This window comes from Buteo buteo, chromosome 10, assembly GCF_964188355.1.
Source record: "Buteo buteo chromosome 10, bButBut1.hap1.1, whole genome shotgun sequence".
NCBI classification, from domain to species: Eukaryota; Metazoa; Chordata; class Aves; order Accipitriformes; family Accipitridae; genus Buteo; species Buteo buteo.
Genome location: NC_134180.1, coordinates 36,175,046 through 36,189,776, shown reverse-complemented (window position 1 = coordinate 36,189,776; position 14,731 = coordinate 36,175,046). Strand labels below are relative to the sequence as shown.

Sequence of the window (14,731 nt, the reverse complement as noted above, 5' to 3'; positions counted from 1 at the left end):
GTCTTGTGCTGCTTTGTGCATTTTTTTCCTCCTTGCGCTATTCAGACAGCTTGGGGAGGTAGAACAGGTCATAGCTGTGGTCGCTGTGTACCCATGCTCCATCCTGTGTTCATGTGTAGTCCACATGTCTCATTTCCTTTCCCAGGGCAATCTGTGGACTGAATGAACTATTGTGGTAGGGACAGCATTTGCTAACTTCTTTGTTCCTAGAAAGCTCTAGGTCTGTCCCCTATCGTGATATGCAGCTCATATGGTGTGTGACAGGGACGTGGGGAGAAATGGCACCAGGGAAAAAAATCAAAACCCCTGCAACTGCTTCTTGGGTGATCCCAGGTGTTGCCCTGGGTAAAGGAAGTGCCAGGAGGAGGCTGTAGGAAACCTTCCAGTGGTGGTAGTGGTTTCTCACAGGCTATTTTTAGTTTGTTTGTGGGTGGGGTTTTTTTGTTTGTTTGTTTGTTTGGGTTTTTTTGTCCTGGGACAGTTCTGGAATACCTGTGGATGAGCTTGTGTGTCGCTGCCTTTGAGCAGCAAGTCCAGCTCTTCCTAACTGTGCTATCTGTCTGCTGTACCTGTGCATCAGGTCTTGCGGTCACTGAAAGAAAGTAAGCCCAGCAGGTTAGGCAGTGCTGAAGTAACCTTGTTCAAAATATGATTTTTTAAATTTTTTTTTTTAACTTTCTGCTGTGATATTTGAGGTGTATGGCCTACTTTGTCAGATACTTAACTGGCATGCTACTGTGTGTTGCCTTTTTTACCAGGTGAAAGATCTGGCTGTAGGGAGAGGTTCACCAAATCATTCTGCGTAACAGAGTAACTACATCACACTCTTAAATATAATCCTGAATGCAAGTGTGGTGGTATTAATAAAAAATATTTACAGCTAAAGTTCACACTCCTTTTGAGTTTGATCCATTTCTGGTTATTTTTAACTCTTTTAAGATGAAGAGTGGGGTTCCCCCCCCTTCTTCTAAATTTTACTGTAGGAGCATATCTGAGGTATGAAGGACTTATACAAAGGCACAGTTTTGTTGGTTTTTTTTGTGTGTCATTTCTGTTTGTTCAACATTGAAGTCTTAATATGGCACATTTGTGCAAAGCTTAAATTGCAGTAGCAAAAAAATTTTGGAACTTTTAAAACTGGCTGGTAAGTAGTGTCTTAGAGTAACCCTTATGGTAATAGTGATGGTTATATGTCATCAGCAGGATAAAGTGGCAGTAACAAGGAATTAAAAAGCTGGGATTTATATGTGCAAGAAGATTCTACCCTTATATTTAGTTTTCTCTTTTCCTGTATCACTGTGCTTATTCAGGAAATAAATATATTGGGTTTTTTGGTCTTAAACCCTTTTCAACTGACCTGCTTGTTCCTCAGTTACATTTGCTTTTTGCTTCACCCTAGTAGTCAGAAGTCACTTATTTATTTATTTATTTATTTTTATGACATAAAGTCATACAGGTGACACACACTGTTGTTATTTCTCTTGGTCTTAGTACATATGTTGCACCGCAATAACACTGCTTATGCTTGTATATGTTGCATAAGCTTAACAACGATACAGTAAAAATATGCATTTCAGGATTTTAATAAAATTGACTTCAAGGATAGTATAGTTATGGTAGCTATGGTAACTAACACTTACTAATTAAAATATGCTAAAATTCACAGAGGAGTGAAAAGGGGAAAAATGTAAGTTAATGTTTTTGTATTCATAATTTAACAGTAAACCATTTTTTTTCCAGTGGATTGCCTAAGTGCCAGTCAATTATTTGCTTTTTTAAAAGAAACCCTTTAAAAATAGTAGAGGCTGAACCACATTGTAATTTTTGTATGTAAACTAAAAAATGCATAAATCTACCCACTGTTTCATTAGCAAGCTCATTCCCTGGGCAGAGATAGTTGAGGAGTCTTCCTGGAGTGTTCCCTGTAGGCTGCTGCTTTATCTGCTTTATCTGCTGAATAGCTGGTAGGCGATATCTCCATGGCTTTATGGCCTTTGTGATCATGAAGTCATAATCGGGGTTTGGTCCTAATATAATTTTACAGTATGATGCAGATTGACTGGTCAGGGCAGCCAGATTGACAAATTGTAGCTGTCATTGAGATTGATGATCTCTTTAAATGAACTTTTGAACTTTTAAAGAAGGAAATAGCTTTTATTATAAATAGTTTTTTATAAAATATTTATCACGTTCAAACTTTTGAAAAATAATTCCCATAGTTGAGTTTCATATGTAGGTACAGAGGAAAGATTTAAAGGATAGCATTTTAACATCCTACTTGTTTTCAGGGTTTCTTCTTTTTAATTAAATCCAAAACATAACACTATACCAGCTACTAGGAAGAAAATTAACTCTATCCCAGCTGAAACCAGGACAAATGATAATATTGTATTATTGTATTCGTTTCAGAAAGTCTTAAGAGAGTTGTTCCATAATAGCTATAATCCTTTGTGTTCGACATGTTCAGAGTATTGTACAAATATTAACAAATCCACACAACACTTCAGTGGGTTGGATGAGGACAGTAAGATGGAAAGGTTGAGTTATTCAAGGTCACTATTTAAGTAAATATTGGATCCAGGATTAAAACTGTCCTCAGACTTGTAAAGAACATGATTTCCTGTTTCTCAGCGTAATGTCTTGTCTTTACTTGATCATCCAGCTCCATCGGTTTCTACTGCAGCCAAGTACTCTTCTAAAACCACTAGAAGTTAAATGGGAGAGTTTTGCTGACAAAGAATAAAGGAATAATAATTATTTCTAGCTGTATTAGTTTTGAGCCATGTTGCTTTTAGTTAATACAAAGTCTCTTCAAAAATAATTAACTTTTGAATTAAGAAATAGATTTCATATTAATAATGGAAATTGAGAAAGAAGATATATTTTTTTTTTTTTCCTTGCAGCACAGGTCTGACTTACGTATGGGCTGGTGCTCAGTAAGTCTAAACAATCTGCTGATAAATGAACATGTGCAAAAGGAGAATGTTACAAAATATTTGAATGTCTTCATGTGCATTAGAAATTTGACTACAAATGGGGGTCTGTATCAATAACTCACTCCCAGCAGTATTAAACTGAATTTCTCTGTTGTACCACTGAGGAAAAAGTGTGCATTTAGACCTCAACATTTGTTGCTTCAGTTGCTGGCATGGTAGGCTTGTTTTTTGTGAGAGCAGCAGCAGGTCCATGCTCTGTGAATTTACTTGTGTTATTCTATTGAATATTAATGAGGGAGAGACAGTCTTGATGTAGGACTTCAGACAGAACTTAAGAGGTAAAAGTAGTTTATATAATCTGTCCTCTGCTTTTGTAGGAGTTTGGCTCCTTAATCTTTCTGTTCCTTCTTTAGTGCCTTTGTACAGAACAGGTGTGGCTTTCTCTCCATCATCAGTGAGCAGTCTTGATTCAGGCTTCTGGCACATCATCCTACTTACCCATCATCTCTAAACCTGTCAAGGGGTAGTTTAAGACCTTTCTATCCTGCCTTTTCCCAATTTGATTAAGAATTATTTTCGCTCTCTTTCCTATTCTTTACACCTGATTGAAATTCACTTCACAAGATTTAACAGCCTTTTTGGCCAGTTCCTCAAGAGCATGTCTTCACCTTCACGTGTTTATTGGCCTTGCCTGTCACAGTGTTACTTGATATGTTATTCTTCACTGACTTCTTTGCTCACTCTTCTTTTTGCTCTGAAGACATTCTTCTAGTCACTTGTTTGTGTGTTGTTGTCATTTTCTCTTTCTGGGGAAGTGCTGCAGGACTATTTAGTTAGTAAATTTTTGGGAAGTGATACTAGCCTGGGTGATGGCAACTCTCAGTTCTATCTTTTTATTCCTAACTTTTCTCACTTAAATTTGTTGTCAGATTCCCTTTCTGACATCCTTAGCAGAAATCTTTTTCAGCTTATGCTTAGGATGGCCCAGCATATTTTCCTACTGTTTTTGTCCATTTCTCTTGATTTTAGGGTGGGGAGGGGGGAATAAACTTTTCTGTCATTGCCAGCTCAGAACTCTTGCTGTCTCTTACGCTTCATCTCTTTTGTTGCTTACACCCAGCTTTACCTTTCTGTCCAACTAAATATAGTTCGTGTAGTGTTTTCACTGTGCCTTATGTTCATTTCTGTAATCCTCTTTTTCTCTGTCCTTCCAACAAAGCTCTCCTCTAACCTGCAAAAAAGGGCAAAACAAGATAGTAAATTATACTATCCAAATCCTGAATTGACTGTCCCAGCACCTGGTTGACCCCTCTTCTGCACACACCTCCTCCTTTTAGCATAAAGTTTGGTGGCACCTGTCCTCTTCAAACAACTTCTGCATTGCTAGTGCTGTTTGTTATCCCGTGTTGTCTGTTACTGTCATTCGGAGTTTTTTCTTCTTTGGTAGTGGTCTTAATCTCAGAGTATTACTAGCTCAGAGTTGTTTTATATAAGACAAGTATTTCTTCCTCTGTATCCTGAATATCTTCTGAGCCTGCAGGATCGTTACATTTTCTGAAATCTCTTCTGTTCTTCCTGTTAAAGTCCTTCTTTAATATTTGCATTGAATTAGCTGAGAAAGTAATTTATAATTTTTTTTTTTCCAGTTTCAAATAAACTAGGTGGCTTTTTTTTTTTTTTTTTGGTAATATCATGCTGTTTTCCTTCTCAGTCACAGCAATATTGATTATTGTTTATTTGTGTTTAAGTGGCACTTAGGAATCCATGCCTTGTCATGCTTGGTGTGTGTATTTGCTTTGAAGCACCAAGTACACCTTTGGCTGTGGGTTTTTTCTTTGGTTCATAAGTGTCTTCATGAACTGCAACTGATGCAAAACCTGCAGACGTAGGTAATGTTATTTGCTCTGTAGAAGCAACTACAGTTGCTAAATCAGTAGCAAAGCAGTTCAATGCAGCAGTGTGTGGGGAATCTTGTACAGGTGTTGTCCATATGTGTTGGGTATATGCCTGGAAATGGGAAGGGCGATGGTAAATTTTTTCATCTGTCAGTATATCACTTTTCACAAGGGCTGGAATTTTTTTGAAGGCTTAGGGGAAGGATGAATTTTGCTCAAGGTTCTTTCGTTTTATTACTGTAAGATTTATAGCATTGCCAAGGCCCTTATTTGGACTGATCCCAGACCTGCCATCCCTCATCCATTTGGAGTGTGGAGCCCTCTTCCTCTATTTTTCCAGCTTTTTCTCCAAAGGTGGAAAAAAAAAATCAGCATTTGAACTATTTTTTTGAAGGGATTAGTTTGTTCAGACCTTACTTCTAAATTAGAAGGTAAGGAATGTTTTAAGGAGACTTTGAGATTTCCATAGTTTTATTCTACATCCGATGATAGGGTTTTCAATTTTAGAGCACTAATATATTTCTGCTTGAATTTAACCATGTCGCTTCCTGCCCTGTTGAAGTCACTTTGCCTGCCTCAGTTCCCTGCTGCTTGAGTCTTAAAGCTATTACCTTTTGGCCTGGATCCACCCATCCTGACACTGAAACGAAGGCCTGACTGAAGAAAACATTCAAGGAACAGTTTATCCTTTGCTAGCTGATACAGATTCTCTAATTCAGGGTTGCTTTTTTGGCTTTTCTTTCTTTCAGCACTGTTGAGGCCAAATGTCTTCCCAGCCGTTCTGAAATTTCTCAGCAGTTCCCTTCTTACTACCCGAACAACTTTGGTAGGTGGCCATATGGGGAGAGATGCTATCATGTGCACTGGCTTTTGAGCCCTGTACTTCAGTACCTTGTGGAGTTGACTGGCAAGATCTCTCCCAGGTCAGACGTTTTCCTGGGGTGCAGTTATTCCAGCATGCTTTATTCTGTATATGAAATCACAGAATACTGTGTTCTCTGGCATTATGGCTACTGTGCACAAAAGCAATTTTTCCTAATTTACATGTGTCTTCCAGAACGTCCTTTCTTAAAGAACAGAGAGAATCAATGCTGTTCACTCTTGTATTGTGCTTCTACCCTGCGTATTTTGTTACAAGTACCTAATTAGGCGTGTTAAGTGCTAGTTCTCTGTAGCCAGTATCACTGAGCCACTTATTCCATACATAGGAAAAACAATAGACACAACTTCATGACAATCTGATCACAGTCACATAAGGGAAGGTATAATTTTTAACTTGTAGCAAGGTTTAAATGACTGGAAACAAAGTCCAGACAAATGGTTCAGGTCTTTACAAAATGAGGCTCTGAGCTACAATGTTTCTAGGGCTGCCTTTCTCTCTCATAGCATGTTCTGTAGCTTCAGGCACTGAATTGCAGCTTGCCCAGCCATTTGGTTCATATCCTGGTTTTCTTCTGGCTCAAAATTGTGCGTGTTTTGCTTTTTGCTGGATTCTTCTTTTGTACCTGTCTTTTGTAGGCTGGCACAACAACAGACAGAGAGTCCTAAGAACAACTGCTCTAAATGCACATTCATGTTTCTCCTCCCCCTCCCCCTGGTCTCTTTTCTCTCCCTCCCTCCCCTTCCCAAATTCCATTAATATTTGCAGAACAAGAGCCAGTACTCCAGCATTAGCCTCAAATTCAGAATGAGATTTTTCTGGCTTTATCTGCAGCTAATGCAGAAGACAACAGAGGTTAGAAATGCACTTTTAAAAAAAAAAAAAAAAAGAAAAACAAAAGGTCTTTTCATGTCCAACACACTGGATGAATTGTGTTAGGTATAAACAGGCCTACAAAGTCTAGAACGTATGTAAGAAAATATTATATGTATTGTTGTTGAAAGGCAGAGGAACATAAAATTATTTGCTCCTTGACTAAATTAAAAGTTCCTGAGCTTTAACTCAGTTTAAACTCATTTTCACTGTTGTTTCTTCAAATTTTGTGTGGGGAGAAGAGAGTTAATTTCTTTAACATACTGATTCATTTACAGGATAACCAGTAAAATCAGAAAGTCAAATGAAGAGATTTGCCAAACATTGGTTACACAGCAACAATGTACAAACTAAGCATTTGTAAGGAGGTATATAAACAAACTTTTACCTTCCGTCTACCAGTGAAGTTTTGCAAACATGAATTTCATAGGCAAACTGAGAAATTGGGAGGGGAGTGGAGAGAATGAAGAATTCAGATGATTTGCATAGTTTTCTTTGACCCCAAACTAAGTAGTTTTTTTAATTTCTGTTGTTCAGTGCATAAAATGTGTTCTTAACCTTTATAAATTGACTTAAGAATAAAAAAGCCAAAATCAAAAGATAACTATTTCTGTTCTTTGAAATTGATTTTATTTTAACGTTGTTTTATTTGTTGGAAAGTATTTGCCAACTTCCACTGTAGTCTGCACATGCAGTTACTCCTCTGTGACCCCTTTCCATCAGTGTTTCAAGACTTGCTTTTCCCTGGGCATGGGAAGGACGGCAAGTGTCCATTTCCAGTTTGCGTGGGGTTCTGGCTACTGGTGACCTCAGCTAGTTGCCAGCAGACAATTTTAACTATGTGAAGTAATTGGATTGTGTCCATCTTGTTGTGAGGCCAAGGGTTATTTCAGAGCACAGAAACTGATCTGCGTTCTTTCAATGTAGAAGGAGTTCATCTGCAGGTTCTGTGGAAGATGGTTTGGCAAAGCATTCTAGAGGAGCTGGCTCTGCAGTATGCATGTGCTGCTCTTCTTCTAAGGAACTGTGAGAACATATTTTAGCAAATGATTCCTCAATCTATTGGATACCCCCAAATATATAGTCACCGAAAAAGTTGGGTTTGTTTTGGTTTTTTTATTCAATGTGGATTTATTTATTCTTAAATTTCTATCCTTCCAAGAAGATACGAATACCCATCAGCCTGTCCTTTAGTCTGTAAATTTGTATTTTTTTTCTAAGAAGGGCTCTTTTATTTTATTCTCTGCTCTCTGACAGTAGAATTGGGTTATCTCACTTTTCTGATGAACCTACGTTTTCCAGATAAATGAAAACGTAGGGGTTTATTTTTCAAAACTGAAACAGTTGGATTGCCTTTTTGTTTTACTGGGATAAGCATCCGTGATGCTCTGGGGAATGGAGAATGATCTAAAATAAGCCTAGCTGTTTTTTGTTGTTTATCTGTTTCTTTTTGCATCTGTCTTACTATTTATTGCTACCATCTGCATTTCATTTCAGGTTGCCTAATGTGTTATTCTGCATGTTCTGTGCCTATTCTCTTTACATAGCCTTGGGCTGTAATATCACCATTTGCCTACAAGAGATCCATTTCTATCTGTAACAAAATGAATTGCATTCATCTGTGTAATTCATTTCTAATGAATGCCTTGCTCCTCATTAAACAGTGATTTACCTTTGTTTCCCTTTTCTACACTGTCAACACTAACCATTTTGAGGTCCTGTGGAGAGATGCTAATTTGAGAAAGCAAAAGTCAATGCAACTAAGTACTCACAAGTGCCATCCTCATTGGCACTTTCAAAAATATTCATCGGACACTTTGAAACACAGTTTGCAGGTGGATAAGAAGACTCAAAGTGTTTTCTTACTCATAAGATTTCAGTGTACGAATACACCACTTTAAACGCATTTCTCCTTGTCAGTGTCTTGAACAGGTAGCCAAGCTTGTGAATCTTTTAAGACCTTGTCTGCTCTGCTGGGATTTTACAGATCACAGGCACGTTTGGGGAGACTACACTCTTGATACCCTGTCCCCTCTGCACCTTTTCAGGAATATTGAAGTATTTCAAACTTATTTTCAGAATAATGTTTTGAAATATTTAATCTTGAGATGTGTTAGAATGTTTCAGACTTAAAAGTATTTTACTTCAATTTTTTTTTAAGATTCAAAGATTAATTTAAGCATTCATTGGCTTTGTGTATCTAAAGAAAAAGGATTAGTACCATTAACTAATGAAATAGGGGTTGTACAGTAGTTTCGTTACAGATTTGGTCCATACACAACTTTTCTGTAATGCCCTTTTAACCTGTCCTGCGGCATCCCCTTTCCCAGCCCTGCTCTTTGCAGAACAGCAGAATCTGCTGCGTGTGCAAATAGGTCTGTACTGCTGACAGATGACGGTTAGAGTATAGGATGAATTACCAAGTTTATTTTCACTTTAAACCTAAGCAGAGTTTGAACTGCGGCAACAGATTACGAATATGAAAATACTGTTGGTAAACATAATTTAACGCAATACAGATGTTTTTTAGAAAGTTGTTTTATTTACAGCATCTTTAACTCTTATTATAGTGATAGTACAAGCTACTCATTGACACTTTTGATCACTCACATGAATTTAGTTTGGCATTTTACAATATTTATTCTTGTGTTTGGCCAGATTGATCCCTTGTTGAAACTCTAGAATTGTCAGTGGGCATCAGTTGAGTTACGCCATGGATTAATTTGATCATAGTATTATGAGGGGATTGAAGCATGGGAAGTATTTTTGGTTTTTGTTTTTTGTTTTTTTTTTTTAACTGGTCTTGCCTAAGTCATGTAGTATTTGGAAGTAAGAACACTGATTAATATAACAAAATTTTATTTTTAATATACATTTTAGAGGACAAAACTGACCTTGAGAACAGTGTGATGCAGAAGAAAATTAAAATCCCCAAGCTCTCTCTCAATCACGTAGAAGAAGCTGGGGAGGTTACAGATTATGGGGAAGAAGATGTGGAGCTTAGACACAGTAAGGTACTGAAGTCTTTCCTTTTTTTTTCTTTTTTTTCCTTTCTTTTTTTTCTTTTTTCTTTTTTTTTCCTTTTTTTTTTGTTTTGTTTTGTTTTGGAGATGCTTGGGGCATATACAGATGTCATAGCTTAAGAATTCCAGGCCTGCTTTTGATCCCCTTAAAACACTGTGTTTGGTGAAATTGGGTTAAAGTGTGTGTGGGGGTGGGGTACGAGTTTTCAAAACCTGATTTATATGCAATCGAACATTTTCCTGTTTATACCGTCTGCACAGTTTAATTGCCATTTGAGATTTTTGGAACAATGCTCTTCTACTGTGGCCCAGAATGCTTTAAAAGTCACCAGTTCCATGAATGTCGAGCAGCTGTTCTTGGTGGCACTTGTGACCTATTGCGCACTGCTTGTTTGGAATTGGAAGGGGTGCTCTGAGACTTCCCAACTACGGCAGTGGGCGAGAAGACAAATTGAAAGGACTGCATCCTTCCATTATAACTGCCAGTTGCCTTTTTAGCTCCAGATGCCAGAAACCCCCTATGTAAATGTATTTACTTTTTGATATCAAATGATTTCTTTAAAAGTCTGCCAACCTTCAGAATAAAATACTGCTCTGTGGCTTCATGTGTTTTGCAGCTGCAGGAATGATACTAGTACATTTCTTTATAGTGGGCCAGCATTTTTTTTTTTCTTTTTTTAAACATGCGTGGAACAGGCATGACATCAAATAATCTCATTTTCTGCCACATTACTCATGGATATTGTGGTATGGGAATTGATAGTGTCAGCTTCTTGTCTCTAACCTATGAGCTACATTTGCTTTCCTTGCAGTTGCTTGGAAGTTCAAATGCCTTTTCCATATTTGTCCAATAAAACTTAGTGACTTTTACCCATACTGTCACATTTTCATACCACTATCCAGGCCCCAGAAAAGAGGTGTGCTTTAATTTGTAGGGTTTGTGCAGACGACTGAAGGTAAATTTCTGCTGAGAGTTCAAAGGACATGAAACCTCTGCAATGCAGTACTAATATAGAAGGAATCAGTTGATGAGGGAGATGAGACTGGATGATACATTCTGTCTCCAACTTCTGTGTTTTCAGTTCCCTTTCAGTGTTTGCTGATAGTGTTAACTCAGTCATTTGCATCAGGCAGTTGGGTGAACGTGCTAGAGGAATAGTCAGAGAAGGTTTTGTCTCCCAAAGTGTGGGAAGGACAAGCCCTCTCTTCACAAAACAGCTTTTTATGGTACACTGCTTTCATCTCTGATGTCATTACAGGTGACAAACGTAGCACATAGTTGATTCTTTCTCTTACTTATCAGAAAATCAATTGCTCTCAGAAATCTAAATGTTAGCGGTAAACTTTAAAGGAAAAGAGATGCAGATCCACTTTTTTTTTTTTTTTTAAAAGAAATTATCTTTCTATATGGAATTAAGTGACCTATATACACTGAGCTTGCAAGTGTTGCATAAAAGCAGAAAGGCAGGCCTTTAACTGCCTCAGAAGTTTGTGTATGCATTTAGCTGAATTACGCATGCATGATAGTTATGATGTATATCCACAAGAATCTGTTAGGCAAAACGTTTTTGCAGGCAGACTTTGTCTTGTTTTTTTTGGAAAATAAGAATATTAACGGTTCCCAAGTCTGTAGAATTCTAATTTTATTACATCTTACTGCTCTCCTAATTTATTTATTTTTTATTGTAACACGCAGAGACAAGATGGGAGGAAACAAAGTGAAGGTACACACAAAAGCATTGAAGCAGTTGTTGCTCGCCTTGAAAAACAGAATGGGATGAGTCTCAGTAATACTTCCAGCCCTGAGGAGGCTTTTATGGAGACTTCGGAAGGCATGAACAACATGGACGATGCTGTAGTTCCTCGGATTCTGTATGAAGAATTGCTGAGGAGTTACCAACAGCAACAAGAAGAAATGAGACACATTCAACAGGAGCTTGAGAGAACGCGGAGACAGCTTGTGCAACAGGCAAAGAAGCTAAAGGAGTATGGGGCACTCGTGTCAGAAATGAAAGAGCTCAGAGACTTGAACAGGAGACTCCAGGATGTACTGCTTCTAAGACTAGGTAGTGGTAAGTGCCGGACTTAAATGGGACTAGTTTAATGAATTTTGCAAGTGTGATCAATAGTAACGGAAACATATTTGAAGAATAGCAGTGGTTGTTAAACTGGACATTGAATGTTAAAAGGGTTTTCTACTCTGGCTGTACAACATGTGTCGAATTTGTATGCTATGTACGTCTGGGTTTTTCTTTAATGATAGTAGAGGTCTTTGTGCTGGTATGGTTGAATCAGAGTTCCATTTTAAGCAGCTGTATTTTAAAGAGTCTCTGACCTTCCAGTATATGCTGAAAAAGATAATAAAGCGTCATCTGCAAAATATACCAATATGTTCCAGTTTAAAAAGAAAAGAAAGAAGAAAGAAAAGGCAGTGGAATGAATATTTGGGCTAAAACTATTTTATTCTTTTCAGTTAGGGATTTTGGTTATTGTTATGTAAGTGACTGTGTTACCTTCCATTTTCTGCCCTCTCTTCCCATTAGTAGCTCATTAGAATGTGATATATTCCTGAACTTCTTAGCAGTGGCTTTAAACAGCCATGCTACTTGAAAAATAATGGATTGTTAAAGACTAATTAAAAAAACTTTTTATATTAGTGTCCCGTTTATCAACATTTGTTACAAAATGCAGGTTTGTGTAATTTGGATTTAAATTTTAAATATCTTTAGTCAATTGCTCATTTGTTTTGGTTTATAACAATTATTCAACCATTATGTTGGAATAAATGGGAAAAAAAGACAAAATAAAAAGTTCATCCTTTTCATTGAAGATGGTACCCTTGGAATACCTTCAAATATTTTACTAATTTGATATTTATTTGCTATTAGAATGTGGTACTGCTGTGTTGGAAGATTTGCTCGGTGACTGAAACTTGGTTAAAATTTGTGCATCCAAACTTAGCATGCTGTTTCTTATGTCTGCCTTTGTGTATTTGGAAACTTAATTTTTGCATGTAAATTGGATATTGGCTCTTCTACTTGACTGGAACGAGTGCATGCAATTTGCATGTGGGTCTGAGTTACATTCACATACAAACCTGAACCTGAGAGAGCATGTGCCTGTGCTGTAGCATGTGTTAAGGTGTGCCCGCAAGTTTGGAGCCAGGTTCTTGGAAGTAGCATCTGACGATTTAAACTGAGTGTTTGATTGTGAATGCTCATCATTGTTACACTGTGCATAATTAAAGTGTCATTACTTATTATAAACATTCTAGTTAAGTTTTTTAATAAAACTAAATAGGCAAGGTTTCCACAATCTGAAAAACACTATGTGGTTGGCAGTAGATTCCACCGAGCTTTCTAAAATTTTCCTTGGATGGAAAGATGTTTCTTCATCTGCAAGTAGTTAGCTGGAATTTATGTCAATGGAGCACCAGCCAGATGTTAGTAGGCAATGGGGCTGAACAGCGTAAAATACCAATTTAGTTGGTAGTCTTGACAGCAGTTTGAGTGGTGAGACCAGCAATGAAATGACAACAGCTTCTGAATTCTGTCTTGTTTCTTTCACTTTAAGAAAGAAGGGATGCATTTTTTTTCACTTGAGCCGAATCAAGAAAGCTTGGAAGAAAAAGAGAAGAAAAAAAAACCCTTTTGGAAAAAATGCTGAGTCTTCTTTAAATACTGGGCTTGAATTTCCATTGGTTCAGTCCGGTACCTGCTTGACAAGTGAAAATAAGTCTCAATTACATTGAAAACAAGTTCTTTTAATTTAATCACATACCTGGACAAATACAAATTATAGTTAACTTCCAAAAAAATCCCTTGTTGTTATTACTTGTATGGAACTTTTCATGGTTGACAAAGGTAGAATTTGGCCCTATGGACTGTGTCCTTCACAGGGTGTGTGTTTCCTAACACTTGGTTGATTAACCACTGATAACTCTTGCCTTTTCTTGTATCCTCATTCACGGTAGAGACACAACCAGATTCTAGGAAGATCAGTACAAAATTTATGAATTATTAGAAAGGGAGACAACTTCAGCAAATTATAGATTAGGGAATCTGATGACAGTATGAAGAAGTGCTACTTTTAATCAAGAAATAGATACGTAAAGACTTCTTTAGTCTTCCTTACTTTTCCAGCTTATAAATGAGGTATATTTGGATATATGAATAATCTGTGAAAATTGTTGAGAAAATAGATTACATCCTGAATTCATCTTCAGTTGTTGCAGCGATCTCTTAAACTTAGAGTTTCAAATTACATGTAATTTATGTTATGCTGCACTTCTAGCAGGCTGGACTTAATGCAAACTAATTGCATTTCTGTTTCACCTTAGAGACTTCTGATTTCTTTGCATGATGTGACAGCTGTTTTGTGCTGATGAATTGCAGCTGTGGGAAACGCGTGCCTGTTGCCATTTTAAACTTGCAGATCAAATATAGAACAGCCTCTTGAGCTAAAATTCAGTCTCCTAATTTCCCATCAACATGTTGATTTCAGTGAGCAGCTAGAAGTCAACGTATTCTGCTTTAGACCTAGGCCTTCATCTCTGCTACTAAACTTGAGCCACTCCCGTGGGAAGAGTGAGGTTCTTAATCTTCCACATGGTGACCCTGAATTGCTCGTGGTTTTAGAAGAACCTTGAAAGCAGATGTGACAAACGACTGTAGTGAAATCAGTACTGATCCGTGGGGATATACTGAAGCTTCTTTATGATTTTGATGCACTGTTGCCCAACAGATCCCTTCCTGGAGGAGACAGGTTTGACCAGGGCTCTAGGGACCAAAGCAGTGGGGGACGGTGATGACTGTCATGGAAGAGGTTATGGTATCCCTCATCTGAGCTCCTGGAATAATGTGTGCAGCCAAAACCTCTTTTCCCTTGCCTACTTTGGGATCAGGAAGCCATGCGATCGTAGGCCTTTTCAGTTTATCTTTGTTCTGTTGCATCTGAAAACACGCTAATTTGCCCTGTTTTTATCAATAGAGAGTAAGGTGATTTAGAGAATTAAATCGCTGACTCTTCCCTGTAGGCCTAATTTTAAATAGTCCTTGGATTGCAAAAGATAAGAATTTCAATAACTTCTAAAAAAAAAAAAAAAATAGTTGACTCCAGGGTAAG

At 37.5% G+C, this 14,731-nt stretch overlaps 2 protein-coding genes across 4 annotated transcripts in view; both read left to right on the top strand.

Moving 5' to 3' along the window:
* The window catches only part of AGBL4 (AGBL carboxypeptidase 4), a 957,921-nt gene that overhangs the window by 567,130 nt on the left and 376,060 nt on the right, over positions 1-14,731 (top strand). The window lies entirely within an intron of this gene.
* The window catches only part of BEND5 (BEN domain containing 5), a 32,600-nt gene that overhangs the window by 5,155 nt on the left and 12,714 nt on the right, over positions 1-14,731 (top strand). The window contains exons 2-3 of one of the 3 annotated variants that reach the window (XM_075037071.1): positions 9,465-9,598; positions 11,304-11,673. In XM_075037071.1, the coding sequence (XP_074893172.1) occupies positions 9,465-9,598; positions 11,304-11,673 (504 nt within the window). Of the gene's footprint in view, positions 1-9,464; positions 9,599-11,303; positions 11,680-14,731 lie in introns of all 3 variants that reach the window. The other 2 variants (XM_075037070.1, XM_075037072.1) reach the window with 2 other exon arrangements.